This window comes from Apteryx rowi, unplaced genomic scaffold, assembly GCF_003343035.1.
Source record: "Apteryx rowi isolate R43461 unplaced genomic scaffold, aptRow1 scaffold_228, whole genome shotgun sequence".
Taxonomy (NCBI): domain Eukaryota; kingdom Metazoa; phylum Chordata; class Aves; order Apterygiformes; family Apterygidae; genus Apteryx; species Apteryx rowi.
Genome location: NW_020448619.1, coordinates 270,417 through 290,719, shown reverse-complemented (window position 1 = coordinate 290,719; position 20,303 = coordinate 270,417). Strand labels below are relative to the sequence as shown.

Here is a 20,303-nt window from a genome sequence, read left to right as displayed (position 1 = left end):
GCACGTAGCCATCCATGACAGCACTCCAGTCATGCGAGCTATCCCACCATGTCTCTGCAATGGCAATGAGATCATGGCCCTGTGACCGCACACAGATCTCTAGTTCTTCCTGTTTGTTCCCCATGCTGCATGCATTGGTGTACAGGCAACACTCTCATATCTCCCCTGGTATGAAAGAAGGGGCAGGACCATAGGAAGTCTGGAGAAAGTAACGGTACAATAAAGATAAAAAGCAGGGCTTATTTAATGGTTGGCCATTGCCAAAAATGTCAGTCCCAACCCTGTTCTTTCTTGCCCTGTACTCATGGTCCTGTTCTCTCCCTTGCACTAGCTCTGACAGTTTACTGTTCAATATGCTGATGCAGCTTCAGTTGCCAAGAGACTTTATCTTGGTTGGGTTCACTTTCTGTGAGGTTAAGGAGTTGAATCAATGGTACTGTGCAGTCCGATGAGCACCAGAGCCCAGGTAAAACCAAAGTAGCAGGAGGAAGGAGGCTGATCCCAGCTGACATCTTTTTGCCAGCTGAGAGCCAATAGATTGACTCAGTGGTGTTATCTGAGTGCACTTAGACAACTTGCCTCAGAGGATAGCTCCATGAAAAAAGTATTTTTGGTGTCACCAGAAGAGACTGCTTTATAGATGAGTCTGTGAAATGTCTCTTCCTCCAAGTGTGTAATGACTTTAAGCTCATGCTTTTTGCAGAAACTTTGATAAGTCGCTCTTTCCATTTTGTTTTCTTATTTATCTTTCCCTAAAACAGTTATAATAAAAATATCATTATGAAGTGAGGAATCCATTTTCTGCTTGCCAAACACATCAAGATTTTTAAACAGCTGGGGTTCAAACTTTTTCATGCACAAAAAAACCCCCATCTGCTCAAACCCCTTCCCTAAGTTTATTACTTGGTACCCTTTCCTCTCTCCTCTCCCTTCCTAACAGAAACTGTGCATGTGGGAGTTGAAAAGTAATAAAATACTTTTACAAACTTGCTCTGCAGTTTACCAGTATTGTGTAATATGTTGCAAATTCTAGGGGGTTGGTTTTGTTTTGGTGCTGTTCTTGGCGGAAATAAGAATTACGTCATTCCCTACTTCTTGCTAGATAGGTGGCAACAGCACGTAGGAACTCTACCCTATTTCACTGACGTAAAAAGCTTAATCATCCAAACTGGACCAATGTTATTTGTATACCACTGACATTATTTGTATACCAACCAACAAGCACGAATAGATTTCCTTAAAAAAAAAAAAGAGAGAAAGAGAGAGACGGAGGGAGAAAAGAAAATTTAATTATCATTAATTTACCCATAACTCAAGGTGTAGGAAACTAGGAAATGCTTCAGTACGCTAATACCACATTTTATTTACCCTTTTTTAATGTAGACACACCTGCCTTTTCTAATTCCATCTTTCTGATGAAATGTAGTACAACAGTCTTTTCTGGCTATATAGTCTTTTTCTGTTCTGTATATAAAAATCCACTTGTGTGTGAGGGTAGTAACAAAAGCTAAGCTTAAACATGTTGTAAGGATCTTAGCTCTTCTGTTTAAATGTGCTATCTTAAAGCTACATTAAAAATAAAATAGATGAAGAATATGGAGCCAAAAAGTGTCTTAAGTAGAACTTTTTTTAGCTTATCTGCAAGGCATCCAGCTATTTTCATGAGATTTTTGTTGTTTGATAGCATTACTGCAGGGATTATGATTGTAATACAGTACATTATAGTAATCATTAGAAGTATTTTTGAGCAAGAAGTACTTTTAAACCCATTATGTGGTTTTGCATGTAAAACTACACAGACACAAATGCACAGTGACACTGTGGTGGCCCGAGACTAGCAGTACAGTCAAGATGCATCATGGCCACTTCAGTGGTTAGTCATGTATTTAGCATTGTAACCAAGAATGGTGCTAGTCTGTCTGGCTTTGTCTAGGTTGTACTTTAACACATGAATTTCTCATTGTCACATGGCGTGGTCTTAGATGTAGTAGAAATTAAAATTGGTTCCAGGATGAGTCTTTTCATTCAGGTTGTTTCAACAGAACTATACTCCAGCTCTTAATTTCTGGGTTCTTGCTTGCTTTCATTATTTTATCAAAGCTCATGACTTTGAGGAGCCTTCTGGATTGTAATTTAAAAATAAGCCACAGCCTGGCATTGTGTTTCTTGCAGTTTTGTGACTGTAAGTATTTATGTACACCACTGTATTGGTGGTGTATATAAATACATATGATAGTAAGAATAGCATCAAAGCACATTTACTGCTTCTGCGTGTCATCCAACAGACCTGGGACTATTAAAATAATTACCTGGGAAATAACCTCTTTGAGTTTTTAAATAATCACTGTTGCCAAATAGATAAAAAACCAGGCCAGTGCAATAGCTCTTTTGCCTGCCTGCAGTACAGCTTGAAGGGCTTTTGCAATGGTAAGGCACAAGCAGTTGGGTGCCTGCATAGCTTGAAGAACCTGGGCCTGGATGTATCTTTGCCTGTGAATGCTGAAAGCGCATGTGTGTGGCTAAGGATGGCGCACAGTTTTGTTCCTGCAGCTAATTTGTAGGAGTTTTGCGAATGAAGCCCTCCAGCTTTCCTTTGACGGTGGCTGGGCTGAAGCTGATTCCTTGCAGGTCCGTGTGCGTTGTGCTCTTGGGGAGCATGTTGCCCTGCATGCTGCTGGCTGTGCTCTAGCGCTTGTTGCTGTTGCCTGCTGGAAAACTATGGGATTGCTGCCCAGATTCCCCCAAGATGTACCAGGACAAACATAGACAGGCAGTGTGGTAGGGGTGGATGCAGACATTTCTGTTATCACGTGATTGGGTTGTGGAAAAAGCAGCTGTGCAGTTAAGCTTTATCCACTAAACATGCGTTTTTACTAGGGTAGGTGGTGGGGCAATGACTGCTTACCCCAGAGCATGATGGTGCTGCCGGGTGACAAGGGTCTTCTGGCGCCCAGCGCATTTTCTCAGTCTCTGTGTTGGCAGGAATCAAGGGCGTTCCAGAAGGAACATTTATAGCCACGGGCAGGGAAAGATTGATCTGAATGGCAGTGTCACAGGCTTCTGCTGGGCTGGCCAAAAATAAATATCACAAAGTTATTCATTCACTTTCCTAGTGAACGCTCGGACTGAGAGGGAGAGGATTTTGTCTGAGCAGTCCAAAACAGCATTTTGTTTGGACGCATGTGTAGTCAGGCTATCTCAGAATTTTGGGGTGGGGGGGGGGAAACTATTGCCAGGTGTGCCTCAAACCTGTTGCCAAACAAGAAGTAATAGTTGCCTCTATATCTCAAGCGGCGAAGTCCGGTGCTGAAAATAAGCATAGGTGTTAATTTATTCAACAATTCTATCACCGGTCATTGTAGTTTCATCTCTTCATTGCAGAAAAATAGGGATATCTGTGTTTAACTTGTGTTCCTGATGACTTTCCAAGCATTTTAGTTTTCAGCCTTATTCTGTCTCATATAACCTGTGGTAGATTGATGTGCAAAACTCTCATTGACATAGCACATGTGCCAGTGATCTGGGGTTTTGATCTCATTTTGACATCCCAAGACCCATTCCAAATAAATAGCAACAGAAAAGCATTTTATGCTGTGGCATTTGGCAGCTCAAAGCTGCTGGCTTTATGACGTCCCAAGGCTACTCTTCTGACTCTGTTCTTTGTTTCTTCCCTACTTGTTTATACAGTCAATCTGTTTCCAGAACAGCAACTTTCAATCACACGCAAGATGGAGAAAGTCCATCAGCCTGGGATGAAGGCATAGTGGGGTAGAGATGACTAGATGAGGAAGAAAATGCACAAAGGTCGATATGCTCCATAAAGTGTCAAATGAAGGAAAGTTTTTTAAGTAGTTCTAAATGAATGAGAGCAGGCTCAAAATTTTTTTTTCCTGTCTTCCAAATAGCGAGTTAGGGGAGCTGGGACATAAAATGATGAATGTTGATCCTGAGGTGAGGCAAGGGGGCTAGCCTCTACGTTTGAGAAGGAAGAGCTGGAGATCAGAGCAATGAGGCTTGTGGACAGGGTACCCTGTCACAGCCAGCCCTTGTCAGAGACCTCAGTTGTCCACATATATTAAAGCTAGGAAGTATATTTTGTAGGTTGTCGTGCTGGATGCTTGTTATTGAACTAAAAAACTTTCCTTTTCTTTTTGTAATGCTGCAGTTGCATTCAAAAGCCAGGGAATTATTCAGATCAGATTGTTAGATAAGTTAATGCCTACCTGACAACTGTGAAGAACAATAAAGTAATAGAAGCTTGTATTAATTAAGAAATGTAACTTTTGGTTTTTGGAGTATGAGAGGCTCTGTGATTTTTTTGTATGCTTAAATAAGTGCAGGTAGCTCGCATGATAGAGGTATTTCTCTAAATGTTTCCTTTTTCTTTAGTCTGTAAAAGGTACAGCTTTAGCAGCTATTATTATTTGTGAAGGCTCTCTTAAATAATTTTGTAAGAAGTTTGTTTTTGGCAGGCAGTTGCATTTCCTGTCCATATTGTTACATTCTGCGAAGAAATGAACCTTACTCACTTTTTTCTACATAAAATTAGTAGCCCTCACTATTTTCTCTTTAAATTTCTCATTGTCCCAACTATTTCAGCATAAGGATAACGTGTTAATTTGATTCTTGTTTTCTGTTAAGGTCCTGTCTTGTCTTGTTTATTAACCAGTTTAAAGCATTTGAGTGAAAAGTCATATTTTGCCTTAATTAAATTGCACATGTTAGAAAGGAACAGTATTGAAAATGTTTCTTCTCCCATGGGAGTAGGTAGATATGCTGCAAATTTGCTCTGGAAGGTTATTTAAACTATAGTCGTGAGCTGTGATGATGTACTAAGGCAGAGAAATGGTCTGATAAGGAGCTATCAAAAACTGGTATTAACTACCTTGTCATTTCTCTGAAGTAACATATCTTTAAATACAGAATTTAATACAGTGTTTACTTTAGGATTTAGAAAAATATTACCACCAGAATTCAGAATATAAATTTCAAAATGATACATTCAAAGAAAAAAAATCAAACCATTGTGGAGTCAAATTTTAGTCCTGTTAAAAGTCAGTCTCGAAGAAACCATTACGTTTGAGCGGAGTTGAGGTTTCCCGCTGTCTTCATTATTGTGCTTTACTCACTAGCGATATGTATGTGCCCTATATAATCTATAGTCCGTTGCTATCCCTGCTTCGAGCTGCTGAAGTTGGTAGGAGATCTCTGGCATTGAGTGAAAATGCTTCGAAGGTGTGTTCATTTCCTTGAGCAGGGAATATTGCCTAAGTCCTAACTTAGAAGTCAGTGAAATTACATTCCTGGAAGAAAATGTGGATTTCCAAAATCTTTAGCTTATTTCAGTGTGTGTGTGTTGATTAATTTAAAGTGTTAGTAAATAAAATGAAAGCAAGTTGAACTGACTTTTCATAAGGCATTAAATCACCTGATCTGAAAGACTTCATTGCACGGGGAACAAGTAGCTGGGTTTCAGGTGGGTTCATTGTGTGTTTGTGGTATCCCTGCTGGGGTAATTTGGCAAGCGTTACTTAGGCTTCTCCAGCTGGGCCCTCATGACTCTCATTCTTTCTGCTTAGCCTCTCTCCCACCAGAGTGCCCTCAGCTTTCTCCCATGTCCTCTGCCTTTTTTTTTTTTTTTTTTTTTTAATACACCTTCTTGCCTGAACTAGATACTTCACGTATCGCAGGTGGTTTGCAGTTGCAGTTTGTGCTGGATGAACCAGGCATATTGTGCAGGGCTGAGCTTTCCTTTCCTTAGCTGAGAGGCTGCTGCAGGCTCTCCCTCTGTTTTTGCAAATCTCTGAAATGTCTTTTCTAGACCTCTGCCTTTCAGACCTGTCTTGAGATTTGCTAGTGGAGGGCAAAAGCATTTAGGGAGACCAGGGAAGGAGAAAACAGCACAAAGCTGATTTCATGGGGTAAACCAGACTAGAGGGTTTACGAAGCCACAGTCTAAGATGAGAAGATAGTGCTAGCATAATTACAGAATTTTTAAAGGAACAGACACCTAAATGCCAGCTCACTCTAATATCAACTTTGGTTTTGTGCATGTTCTGTCAAATACTTTTTTCTTCCCAGGTACTGTTTCTCTTTCAATCCTAAATAAGTATCTAAATTGTCAATAACGATTATAGCTCTTGGACATCACTTGTTTTTGATAATTGGTGTAAAGGACTCAGCTTTTTCAAAATCTTTTAAGGCACCTTTATGTAGGCTGTTAAGTTACAATACTCTGACACTTTAATACATTTAATCCATTTCTTCAATATTTCTGAAGACATCCATGCCATCTCTCAAGCTGTTCTGTAATTTCCTGTAAACCCAGTTACTTATTTGACAGGCTCTTGGTATGTATGGGATGACATAAAAAGGTGATTCTTTACATCATCTTTCTGTTGTATGTATGATGGCAATAGCTGTCAGACTTGGACAAAAAAAGTGTGATTGTTCTTTACTTGATGACTTCTTTATTTGTTGCTGGGATCTCAGCACCTTGGTGGTTGTATCAGTTTCTATTAAACATGACTAAAATTTCCAAAATCTTAATCTGGTTTGTTTGCTTGTTGAAATTCAAGACTTAAACTTTGGACTAGTTCTAGTTGCCGTTTGTGTTGTAAACGGTCACCTTTCAGGGTAAACCCTAATATGACATTTGTACTGAGACATGAAGTAAAAATGCATCCATTTGACTTAGATGCGTGATTTTCTTTGCATTACCCCCCTCTCTTTAATTTAGAAATGGGAAAAAAGTCTGTTCCAACTTGCAGATTATTTTATTATCAATCTTGAGTTCCTGAAGGTTGTTTTTATTTTTGTGTCAGTCTCTAGCCGGTGTGACAAAGTGATAATAGACTGTTTAGAGAACAGTCACATATTTCCTCTTCACACACGTTGTGTGTGTCCTGCTTCCCAATGACATTGTTTAAATGCACTAGGGAAATAATGTTTTTTATCATAACATGGAATAACTCAGGTTGGAAGGGACCTCAACAGGTAAATTCTCTGGGTTTTGAGTTTTCTGTTTGTTTCCTGGTGGTAACTTAACTTATAGGAGTAGGCAAGAGTTTGAAGTAAATTGGGAGGAGGGGGGCTGTTTTTGTTCTTTTTCTCTTTTAGGACATTGCAGTATTGTAGGTTTTCTGGATCTCCTGTTATTGATTGGGTGTTTGAGAGTGATTTTGTGTAAGGTTTCAGATTTGCATTGAATAAATGATGACTTTTCTAGAAAACTTTATAGTCAACCTATTTTTTTGGAGAAAAAGTTCTCTCTGCAGCTAGATGCGATGCCTTTAGTGTGGTGAACAACTTAAACTTCAGTATTTGGTGCACAATTACAGCGAATTCTCACAAACTTCTGTGTAATGCTTACTGCATCTGCTTAGGTATATTCTCCCTTGGATTAAGTATGTTTTGAAAATAAAATGCTGTATGCTATAGCACACTCAGATGTTTTCTTAAATTGTTACTGCCATAGTGTTGAATTATTTATATGTACAAAGATCAAATGGTGTGTAACTGTGCAGGAAAGTATCAGTAATAGATGATGAAATTTTTATTCATGTAGAAAAGTAGCTGCTAATGACTAGTTGTGGCTTTTGGTATACATGTAAAAGTTAGCTGGTAACTTCTAGTATGGATGCTGTTGAGTTGTTCTCTGGTCTATGCCTAGCAGAGCTATGATCCAGCCACGTTTGCAAATGGAATTGGGATAAAAATTAGGCCTTGATATAACTGAGGTAGGCTGTCTCCTAGATCCCTTAATTTTGAGCTTCAGAGTACTACTAATATTTGCAGTACTGATTCATCTGCTAGCAAATGGATGCTTTCAATAAATGGATGAAAAAAATAAGTCTATTCAACTTAAAATAAAAGAGCAAAAACACCACCTGTTCTCGGTAGGTGATGCCTGTGCATAGTCTGTAATCAGTGTGTGTGGGGGGGTTGTTTTGTTTTTTAATACACTTTTTGGATGCTTTAGATGTACTTTTTTGGTTTGGGGAAGTTCTTCATTTTCAGGTGGCAAATATTTTCAGTCCTTTTCCATAAGTTTGTGTTTTAATGTCAACATATGGTGATGTTCAACATTTTCTCCAGTTCTCATTATCTCATGGTTTGACTTCTAAAACATCTGCCCACCACTGCTTTATGCCAGGAATCTGTGTTTTCTAGATTGTAATATCTTGGGGGGGAAGAGGGAGTGGTCTTGATTTTTATTTGTTATGCACAGTACGCAGTATATCAAGGAATAAAATAAGTAGTTTAAAATTGATGCTATTTATAGAAAATAACTAATGTATACATTTTACTGATACCATCCCTTGTTCCTCACTTTTTTCCCCTTTTTAGATGTGTGGTCAGCAGGCTGTGTATTGGCTGAACTGTTACTAGGACAACCAATCTTTCCAGGTGACAGTGGTGTGGATCAGTTGGTGGAAATAATCAAGGTATAGAATTCTAAATGCTTCTTTGATCCCTGAATTACTCCTTGGGAATCGGTATGAAAATGTGCATTGTTATAAGCTTAGCAAAGCAGATATTCAGTCACCCTTGTAGAGTGTGTTGCATGTAAACTGTGATTGAAAGCAATTCTCATGCATTTTTGAGAACCTGGTGGTCTTCATTTGCCCCTCTTACAATTAAGCATAATGAATGATATACTATGTTTTAATTGTATAGCGTTTCATTCTCTTAAAGGGTTGCAATTTCAGTATACTTGGAAGTAATGCTTACATATTGAGCCAATATTTATTAATGTGCGTGATTCTCATTCTTTAAGAATCTGGCTCTTTTTCCTTTGTTGCATGCAGTTAGTACTTGGCGTCGAAAGCAGTTATTAAATTTCTTTGTGCCAGATACATCACACGTAGCCTTTTTTTCTTCCCTCCCGCTAGCTATGTGAGGTGAAAGGTGGAACATGGCAGCCCTATTTTGCAGATGGAGAATCAAGACCTAAAAATGTTGGGCAAAAATATCTTCCACCTGAAAAGTCTTGTTGTTAAAGTGAGAAAGACCTAATATTTCAGAATACATAACATTTATATAGCACTTATGTTCAAACACATCTTGATTGATTTCATTTGGTAAGCTGTGAATATTCAATGACTCTCAAATTAGAGACATGGAAGAGTAATTCATAGCTTAAAAAAATGGGTTCTGGCTTCCCAGCATCTCTCCGGTTCAGCTGCTGTACCATTGAAATTCTCTTTTCCCTAGTCTCCCCCTCCTTGTTCAATTTCTGCAATGAAGGAGGTGTCTAAAGAGAACTGTGTGTGCTTCCTCTGAATTTGCCTATATTGTACATTAAGTAAGATGGGAGTATTATGGAGGATAAGATGTATGCGCACACAGTTTGCCTTTATTTACTTCATCACCACAAGGGGCCTGTATTAACAGAATTTATTCCTTGAACTTGTGGCTTAAGTGCTACTGTGGTGCACATGTGTTTGAGTTGCCCATGTGTGGAAAAAAGCTCCCTCAAAAGCAAAAGTGTATGGGTAGAAGAACAGAAATTCCCAGTGATGTCTGTCATTCCCTAGAAGAGCTGTAAAACTTGTGTTGCTGGTGTCTTTGTCACTGTACTAATGCAGCATCTGACACCAACTGGTAGTAATTTGCCATCCTCTTGTGTGGAGCTCCCCAGCTGGTGGGACTCGGCAGTTGTGTGGCCTGCTCTATGTTCTTGATGGGGCGTGCTCAAGATGAGAGCTATGCCCAGACCTTTCTAGGCTCTTGCCAGGTCTCCTGCAGCCTTTAGCTGTGTAACCCTAGCTTGTAGTACTGTGATGGCTGTCTGCCTCACTGGAAGTCCTCCAGTCAGCTCCTTTCCTCTGGGGGCTCCATGTCTTACACCTACCTTTCCTTTGCCTTCCTTGGGTTCTTCTATTGTCTTTTGGCCTGGTATCTTTCAAGCTCAGCAGGTTCAGGTGGGGTCAGTTTGCATAGGAAACACCAGTGGAAAACCAGTAGTGTTGTAACTGTCAGGAGCAAGGTTGATGATTACTCAGGCGATAATTTTTTCCTTTTGAAAAGCATCTTGGAATGGCACAGTGCTTTCCATTGTGCCCTTTTTGTGAGATGTAAAATGGTCCCTGGAAACAATTTTGATTGCTCAACTTCCCCAAGCATTCATGCAATTAACTGTGGTGTTTGCCCTTGGAAGTTCTCAAAAACTCCTGTTCTACCTCTTGAAACAAGACAGGATTTCACAGATGTCATCTTCTCATTTTGTCTGGAGCTGTTACGAGCAGCTGCCATGTTTTGCTGATGAAAGGAGAAGTGATTAGTGTCTGCAGAGAAACTATATTTAAAGAGTTTGGATAAATATGATTATTTATATCACAATGATAGTCCTGTAAGCCCTTTCATAGTTCAGTTAGAAATCTGAGGCTATAGAGGCCTTATCAGCAAATTCATAGCATTTTGCCTTACTGTTGACTTGACTTTGACAGTGTGGAATTATAAAAATTAGAAAATAGATGTACTCTAATTGTTGAGGTGTTTGCCAAGCAGCAATTGTGGTCTTGCTCAGCTTGCTAGAAGCTGTTTTCATTAGTTGGACGTTTTCAGCTCTACAGTAGTAGAAGTAAACAACTGTGAACTGTTAATTTTATATAGCATCTGTGTGCTCCAATTCTGATGATTCTGTTTCAATACAACCTAATGCAAGCATAAAGGAAGCAGAGGAATACTTTATTAAAGCTGTTGATAGCTTGTATGCCATCTACGGTTTCTTTAAATGCCACTATCATGAATGTGTGATAACTTCAGACTGACTCATCACCAAATACGTGCTGTTGCAAAACTAATGCTTTGTCTCACGACAGCCGAAGGAGTGTCCAGTATAAAGGCTTGAACTTCCGTGAATTATAGCTGAGGTAATGGTTTTCACCTCACCAGAAATGGGTTTCTGAATCATTTCTTTAACTGTAGAAAGGGGGATTCTGAATGATCATCAAAACCTGTGTTGTTCCTGGGTTTTCATCTTCTGTTAGGTATGTAGCCCTCCATATATAGAAATGAAGTGAAACAGGCAGCTTAAATGTAGATATAACTCCCATTTATAGTAAGCCAGGTCTCTTCAATTGAAAAGTTACAGTAATGAGATAGTATGTTTTAGGAAAGTCTGAGAGAACAAATGTTGCAAACCTTAAAGTAATAATCACTAGAAAGGATGTTTGCTGAATCCTTAAAGGAAGTATGATGGAAAATGTGAACTTGAATGGGCAGGTGCCATGAATATTTTTCTGCCCATGTGCTTGTTACTGAGACAGCGTAGATTCTTGGGCCGCAGCTGGAAGGAAAACTGGAAGGTAAACTGCAGAAGTGGATTGTTTTTCAATACAACTGTCTACAAATCTTGTGAAATTTTGAATTGACTATACATAAAAGCACTGGCAGTGAGAATACAGAGAGAATTGTAATTGTGTGAGGATAGCGCATTCAAGATTAACAAAGGCCATGAGAAAACGTCTTAAGAAAGTGCATGACCTGGGTGATGAGTTGCTTCCCTTTTAATGTCACACCTGCAGCTAATTGCCAAACTGGGAGTAGATGGAAAATAGTACATGTTTACCCCAAAAGTCTAGTCATTTTTCTTCTCACCTTCGAGGATGAGGAAAAGTAGAAACTGAGATCCTAAGTTTTCCATTATGCCAGCTGTTGGCAGGGACCTGTCCCTTCTATTATATATCCTTTAAAAGTGACCTATAATCAAGGAATAATTGAGCATATTTGTTTTTTCAAATGTGTACAGAAGTCATGAAACATTCTCTCCCTACCCCCAGCATGGTGTTTAAATTTCATTCATATTTGAAAGGTTAGTATAAAAATTGCAAACTCTCTTGAGGAAGCTTGGATTCTGCAGCCTCAATACAGTTGAAGACGCAGCCAGTTCTGCAGCATAAAAATTACCAGAAACATAAGTCTTGGGTACAACATGTTATAAAACAGTAGGTTATTTAGAATTTCATTTAAAATGGGGTTCATTTAAAATTTGTTGACAGATGGTCTCCACCTCTTCCATTTGCTGCTGTAGAATATTACTATTTAAAGCTTTTATTGTAGCACAAATGTATGTTAATGTTAGCTGGCAGTAGGAGAAATAGAGGTATGTGATCGGCCAAATAACAGCAAAATTTGTAGGAATTGCAGATTGTGACCTGTGACCTGCTGTTATACAGTGACTGTCTTGGAGTCATGCTTTTTAGATAGCTTTCTCAGAACTATAATGTCTGAAATTTAGGAATAGAGGAAACTGAGTATTTTAAACTACCCAAAAGGGATATATTCAAACATATTTAGCTAATAGTTTGGAAATGAATCTGACCTCTCATCCCTTTAAACGTACTTGATTTTGCTGCAGGAAGGGTCAAGTTAGAAACTTTTCTGCTAGTTCCTATCAATTCAGGATGATTAAAAGTCTTGTAGCCAAGATATATTTTCAGCTATCCATTCAGTTGCTTATTCAGCTTTGCTTATTCAGAGTTCATTTCACAACGCAACAGCTGGATCTATATCTGGATATGAAGTTTTTGCCTTAGACTGGAGGAGGACTCTTTAAGATGCCACCATATTAAACTTAGTCCTCCCTTGTCATGTAGAACATGAGGACAACCACTAGGAAGCCATGTTTGTAAAAACAACCCCCCCCCCAAAAACAAAAAAAAAAAAAAAAAAACCCCCCCCCCCCCCCCGGATTTTTCATGATATGTCAGTCCAGTGTGGCTTGTGCTTTCTGCAAGCTATGTGTTGAACACCCTCAGTCCCTTGTTGCATCAAAAACATGTTGGGCTTTTGTCAGACTTCGATTCACTTTCAACAGTGTTGGTACACTTCCATTTCACGCTGTCTTATTAGGTTGTCTTCAACTAATTGTACCTGGAGTTTCTCAGGGCCTGTTGCATGTTTGCCAACTTGTCAGAAAAACATATCTTCGTCTAGGACCACAGTATCATGTTCATGGGAATCAGAAGATGGCCCCCTTCTTTTTAGCTTCTCTTGAAGAATCTCCTGTTCGTGTTTCCTTAAATGCAGTCTTTCCAGATCCTCTCAATCTGGCTGGGAGAGAGAGATTTCTGACTGCTTTCTGTTGACGTTTCAAAAATGATATTTGATGTGGGGAAACACTGACTTGGAGCTCCGTCTGACGGAATAATTTAAGTGCATTCTTCTTGAATACTTACACCATCACAGAAGAGAATTATATGCTGTGCTTTTTCAAAATCTCATCTTGAGTTGTGACTCTTCCTGCTTATTTCTAGCTCTTGCTAGCTACTTCAAAGATTAGATATTCCCATCACTGGGGATATCTCAAGTGGGTAACTCAGTACATCTTGCTGCGTTCCTGGTTTGTTATAATTCACTACTTACTAGCTTTCAAGTGACATCTTCCGAAATGTGTGCTAGTTTCTGAAGTAGGCACAGTGGCAGTGCAAACTTCATCAATAGTCGTATAAATAAATTGTACATATATGAGCAAATGGCATGCCTACAGTGTAGTGTAGTACAGGCTCTTCACCAATGGAAACTTTCCTTCCACCAGCCCAGGAGGGTTGTGGTTGCCTGCTTAGAGTCCACTGTACAAGTGGACTATAACTGAATGCTGTTAGAAAGAAGAACTCTAACCTACAGGAATGATTCTTTGAGATATAATTGACGTGGATGCCTGTGTAATTCCCCCAGTCTGATGTGTCCAACCTGGAACACAGTGGTGGTGTCTGCTGGGCTGCAGGCCCTGTGGGAAAGCTCTGAAGGTGGGGAACTCCTCACCCTGCCCGCGCTGCCTCCCAGCTCTGCAGGGCATTGAAACCATCAATGGAAAACTCGTCATGATATCCCCCCGAACTAATACATCTTCAACCACGGTTCCTGTAGAGAGTAATTATTCTTTTTCCCTTTTGCAAAAAGAGAATCTCTGAAACACAATGGTTTTCTTTCTAAGCTAATATTTGTCTTCTGAAAGGTTCTGTTTAATATCTTTCCCCTACTTCCCTTGAAAACAGGGGGAAAAAGTTTATCATAAGAATGAAACAGAGATAATTATTTGAGCAACGCTGGGACATTGGGAGGACTTCATATGCCAGCCTGCCTTCCATTGTCTTTACCAGAAATATTTTTTCCATATGTTACAATCTAGAGTAGGAGATGTGCTACCTTGCAAAACTAGGAAATGGAGGGGGTTTTTGTTTGTTCTTATTGAACTTTATGATTATTCTTTGTACAAAAAACTTCTTCCTATAGTTCTCTGGGTTAGGAATGAGGCAGGGGGGAAGGTGTTAAAACATGAGCTCTGTAGTATCAGGAATCCTATCCATATGTAACTTTTTGGTCTCTGACATTTTTACTGAGCTGAATGCTAAGTATAGACTGCAATTATAATATATGGCTCACACTCAAATGTCAAGGTACTATTTTGTGCTCAGTTTCTGAAATAAAATAAATTCAGTAAGAGTAGTTAATGGGGAGAGAGGAGCTGTCTCTTCCGGAGAAGAAGCAAGAGGAGGGAATGTTTCTCTTTATTGGACGTGGTCCTGCGCTGAGTGGATGTGTGTCTTTGGGACTGGCTGCGAGTGCTGCAGAACACCTGCCTGTGCCTGACATGGGCTTTAATGGAGATCCTCTCCCTTTGCTCATAAAAGGAGTGTTCTGGCATTTTTTTCCTGTGTCCCCCCACCGCATGTCACAACTTGGCTGTTCCTCTGCCTAATGTAGTTTGCCATTTCCAGGGCTTGCTGGCAGGCAGTACAAAAAGTTGATGAACAATTATATTCATGTCAGCAGTGACAATGGGTTTCTTCACGTTGCTAGTATATAGCGCTCTTCGCATTTGTGAATAGAAGACATCTCTATATTTAGTTGGCTTTCATTTTGTTTGACAAGAGTGTATTTTTGAAAGAAAGTGTATATAAAGAGTGTAAATTTTCACTATATTTTTTTTTACCACAGCCCTCTTGAAGTATTACCTCAAAGTTGGCCTGTGTTTACAGCTTGAGATGCCAGCACCATGGAATTTTTAAATAACTATTTGGAACGTCTCTGACAACTTTCTGAAGAGATGCAGACATGTTTGCAAAAGTGTTAGTTTTGCCATTTGGTAAACCATGCACACAAGACTTTTTCAGGAGCATACTTCCTCATAAACTTGTATGTTTTTTTGCATTCTCCATGAAAAAAAAACAAAAAAACAACGTACCAATGTAGCCACAGCTTTCTGGAATATTCTGAATTAAATAACTGTCTGTTCCCTCTGTAGTTCACTTTAGTCATCGCCAGCAGGAGTTTCTGAATCTTCAGTCTCCTTATGCTTACAACTAATTTTTATGTTTTGACAAAGTTTTAGAAATAAAAATGGTTATCAGAGATGGCTTTATTCCACTAGGATTTGTGTGAACCCTGCAGTTTCCTCTGCCTCTTTCGTTGCAAACGGTGTTGTTTGGGTCTCAAATTTTCTGTGCAGGGCTGTGCAGTGTAGCCAGCTGCCTTCAGTCCTGGGGTGTAGAGAGGTAATCTTTTGGAATTGGATATTATTCTTCCTTTCCTCCATGAAAACTCAGTTGCAAGAACACAAAATGAAGATCTTCAGGCTGTTTGTAGTCAAATTCAAGGCTTATGCCAGGCTCAGAAATGTCCTCTTACTGTTTGTTAGAGAAGTGATTACCAGGAGCCTATAGCCTTTCTTTAATTGCTTAAGATACATACCGTTACATTACCTTCATGAACCTTGTCCCTGGAACACAAATGATCTGGGGAGCTTCATCTGTTACAGACTAAGATCAAGGAAAAACTTTCCTGAAAAGACTTGTGAAACCTGCTCCATTGAGGTTTTTGTCCTGAGAGAATCAAAGCAGCATCCGTCTTCTCAGCAAGTGTATTCCTCAATCTTACTGGATAATGCTGCTTTTTATTTAAGAGATGATTGAGATTCTGCAAAGATGGAAGATCAAGACTAGTAGACCTCTAGCCTGTTGTCTTCCAGTGCAAGAAGTTCCCTTTCTTACAAGAGTCACATATAGTCCCACTTCGTTAATCCAGGGGTTGAGTCTTCATTCCAGCTACAATTGATTCCATCAGACAGCTACGTTTTCTCTAGTATTTATTCTGTTTTGGTTCATATTTAAAAAAAATAAAATTTAAAAATTAAAAAAAACCTTTTTTCCTTGAAGATACCACCTTTTCAAAGGCTCACCTCAAGAAGTAAATAGTATGTGCTAATCTGCATAGACCTGAATAATTCAGTATTGGATTCTGTATTTCTTCAAAGCTCTCTGACCTTTCCAAGATAAAAAGAAACCTTTCTCCAAGGAACATCTGCTCCATAGTATTTTTCTGACTTGGTGTAACAGGAGCAGTTGTTTAATAGAGTAAATTTGCCAAAAATGTGCAAAGTAATTTATACTGCTTCTTTGGATTTTCAAACAGAAGTAGCAGTCAAATACGTGATTTTTCTTAAGAGATGATTTTTTGTGATAGTATGATAGCCGTTAATCACCACAGTTACTCAAATGAATTTATTCCTAATATACACAAAACTCAATGTAAATCAGTGAAGTACAACAAAAATCATGCAGCAAACAGCATTTCAGGATTTTTTTTCCACTGGTTACTACAGGACCTCTTCCAGCTGTGTGGAATACTTGTACAATTTTATACCTTTTCACTTTACTCCTCCCACACTTTTTTCTGGATTGTGATTTGAATTTGTCAGATTCTCTAAAATTCCTATCCTATTTTAAATATCCCACAATTCCTAGATTCTTTAAAGTTCCTTCTTCCTATGTCCTTTCCTTTCCTCCTCATTTTTGTCCTAATCTGCTTCCTTTCAGTATGATTTGAAAGCACCTAGACAGCAATGACATAGCTTTTCATGCTAGAGAGAACAAAGTAAATACATTGAGTCGCTAATGTAGGTCAATTTTCCATTTGTACAGTTATTATGCGTGTCAAAGCATATATAACTTAAGGGTCAGGCTTTCCTTTCTTTCAGCTAATGTGATCCCTCTTCCGTACCTTGTTTTCTATGCATTCATGAGAGCTTAAGCACTGTTGCCTGCTTCTGGCAACTCAGCTTCTTAGAAGGCAAGTAAGTGAATTTTTTTTTTTAAGCAATATTTATGATGTCAGATTGGAATTGTTTATAGAGTTTAACTTCTTTTGCATGTGTGGTGTCACCTTTTAGGAAAGCTGCAAGGTGTCTTTTTAAATTCTAATTATACAGACTCTTCAGCCAAGCCTTACATCTTTGTGATGTTAACAAAATCGCCCTGTACGGAAAGTTTGGGAAGCCTCTATCTTCACATCTGTGAGACTTTGCCCCCCAAATTGGCCCTGGCTACATGCAAGGTCATTTTTCATATCTGAAGTTTTGCTCTTTGAAATGACTGTTGATAATTGTGAGAAATATTAGTGGGTTCCACTCAAAGGTCCGCCTCATCCAAAAAGTCTTTCAAGTTTAGGTTGGTGTATCTTGGAACGTCACATAACTCGAGAGCACTGTAAAAATCAAGGAAAACACTAATTCAGGGTTACAAAGAAATGTAGGATTCTGGATAGATAGTCTTATGCTATAATATTTCCACACCCTCCACTATTATAGTAAATACCAAGAGCGTGTGTGTTTATATTCTCTAGAGGGATAGATCTGTATTGAAGTATCCTGTTTGGGGCTTCCTGAGAAAAGGGGAGATGAGGTATACATTTGGTAGCTGGGAGACTGTGTTGAAATGTGTGCATCTTATCAAGATACACCTTTTTGGTTTCATTTATGTTGGAAAGAAAAAGACCCAAAAAAGCATTGCACTAGGAAATATGATCCTTATTTCCTAGAAGAGTTTATATTTGAGCATAAAATGTTCCCATTCGTTGGTCTTGCTGCTACTGGCATGCACATTTTTGCCTTTCTTGTCACCCAGTGCACAGCATCAGACAAGCAAAGACCTTTTCAGGTGAATGAATTTAGTTTTGCCTGAATGCCTCAGTATCCTCATCTCCTGTGCTTCAGCTGAGGAGTTGCTCCCTCCCATCATTTGGAGCTACAGCTGTGTGTTTTGTGGAACATATGTCTAGGGGTTGTCTGTGGGTCCTCCCATGAAATCCTCCTTGCCTGTCTAAGCTGGATTCTCTCCGATTCTATAAGCAGTCTTTAAATAAAGCTATTTTCTCTGTGTAGATGCTCTTGTTCTGAGCAGCTGCAGGAACTGAGCCAACTTCCTGAATTTTGTCTCTATGAAAAATGTAATCCTTGTCTCTTCTTAGTAAAGTTACTAAAGAAAACTTTCCTTCCAAACTTCCAAAACTTTGAAGGGGAGAAGGGGAAAGAAGATGTGCTTCCTTTTAAACAAGTTCTATTTATACTAAGGAAATCTTAAAATATAATGTGAAATGGTGGGATAGCAATGTAAGTTACTTGTAATTTTTCAAGAAGTTAATTTAACTAATCCAAGAAACTTCTGAGGTTTTGACAATGGCTTTAGTCCTGAAGTGGGATGGAAATAATATTTGCAGGTGTGAAGTTCATCATATTTTAGAAGTGGGAAGCTCTGAAAACACTGCCATGCTGGCAGGCTCACTGCTTGGTGGCCAGTACGCTGTAAATGACTGCTAACCAGCCAGGTGGCTTGGGGCTGCGCTCCTCTGCAGCCACCCGCCAGGCTGCTGCAGAGCATGGCAGCTGGAGCAGCCAGACGGAGAACTAGCATGGAGAAGGCACATTTTCAGTCAACTTCCTCCCCCCTCCCCCCTAAAAAATTTAGCAAAATGTATGATATCCTATGAAACATCCCATTTTCTACCAGCTGAGCAAAACTGGTGTTTTCAGACACAGGAAACAAATCTGTGAGTTTTAACCCGTAGCTTTTAGAGTGGGTGGGATTTAAATCCTAGGCAGTGATCAGAAGGTAGGAGTTATACAAAATGAATGATCACATAACTTGTCAGTCAAGTCTGTTATCCAAGAAACAATTGTCTGAAAAATTGGGAGGTTATTTCCTCTTTTTCTCTTTTTTCCTCTGCCATTTATTTAAAAGGTTGCTTGGTTGCCTGGTTTTTTATTTGTGTTGTGCAGCTCATGTTTTAAATCATAGAAAGAGATATCAAGTTTCTTTCATAATATCGTGATAGTTAGTTGCATGGATTCACTGAATAGTGGCACTTTGCCTGACTCCTTAGAGTGTTCATGCAGCTTTCATGTAACAGAATGAAAATGTTCACCAACACCAGAATATATGACAAAATACTTCTTTATTGAGCGGTAAGATAGAGTGCTAACATAATGTTTTACATTGCTTTCTAATTGTGACAGCACAGTCTTGATTATGAGTTAACAACATGCTGATCTATATGGCAAGAGATCTGTTGCAGTGCGAGACTAACATGACTACGGGGTTCCTATATGTAAGATGAAGCTGAGCTTGGATTAGAGGAACCCCTTCTCTGTACTCTGGCCTTTTCAGTACTCTCCGTAGAACAAAAGAATACCAAGCAACTGAATGGAAACAGATAACAATGAGATTTTTTTGAACTTTCTTTGGAGTTTTTATATGTAGGTAGAATTGAATGGTGCTCTTGAGACTAATGCTAACTGAACAGTAAGCCCTTATGCCATATTGTCCTGCTTATTCCATGAAAGGATTTCCAGAATCCTCTCAAAACCTTCTTCACCAAAACGATGTGTAACTGTGTTTTATTTCTTATATGACCACTAATTTATATGTGCAAATAACATCATGCAGATTCTGGGAATGAGAAGTACAAATTTATAACAGTAAAAGGCGGGTATATGTTGTAGATGCTTCCAGGTTAGCTTTAAACTACTTTTCTCTTCTGAATGTTGAGGTACGAAAAGAATCCATTTCTAATAATAAGCTCTTCAGAGGGCTGTTGTTAATGGCTATTAAAATGCAGTCTGTGTTATTGGTCTGATCTTTAATCAGCCATATGCAGTGAGCTACCATCTATGAAGATGTTCAGCAGTACTGTTTTATAACATTCTAATTAGAGTAAAATCTCATTCCCATTGAAGCATTGCTAAATTTGAAAGAGTCATGAATTTCCTGAAAAAGTCTAAGAGAATTAAATTTTTGACACTTGGCTTGGAGCATGAACTGAATTGCCACCAAGAGTCTAGTAAAGTTTTGTTAAATGTTCTGTTCTCAACCCTCTATTAATTTATTAGCTGTGCAGATTGACTTCAGTTAAGTTGTCTCAATGTGTAATAGGTTATACTGTGCTTATCATGTGAATCTGAAAATTTGAAGTATATGTAAACAATTTTTCCTTTTTTTCTTTTTTCTTTTTTTCTTTTTTCC

The 20,303-nt window shown here is 38.9% G+C and overlaps 1 protein-coding gene across 3 annotated transcripts in view; it reads left to right on the top strand.

Moving 5' to 3' along the window:
• The window catches only part of GSK3B (glycogen synthase kinase 3 beta), a 152,668-nt gene that overhangs the window by 103,399 nt on the left and 28,966 nt on the right, over nt 1-20,303 (top strand). For all 3 annotated transcript variants that reach the window (XM_026065465.1, XM_026065463.1, XM_026065464.1), the window contains exon 7: nt 8,350-8,447. In XM_026065465.1, coding sequence (XP_025921250.1) covers nt 8,350-8,447 — 98 coding nt within the window. The remainder of the gene's footprint in view (nt 1-8,349; nt 8,448-20,303) is intronic.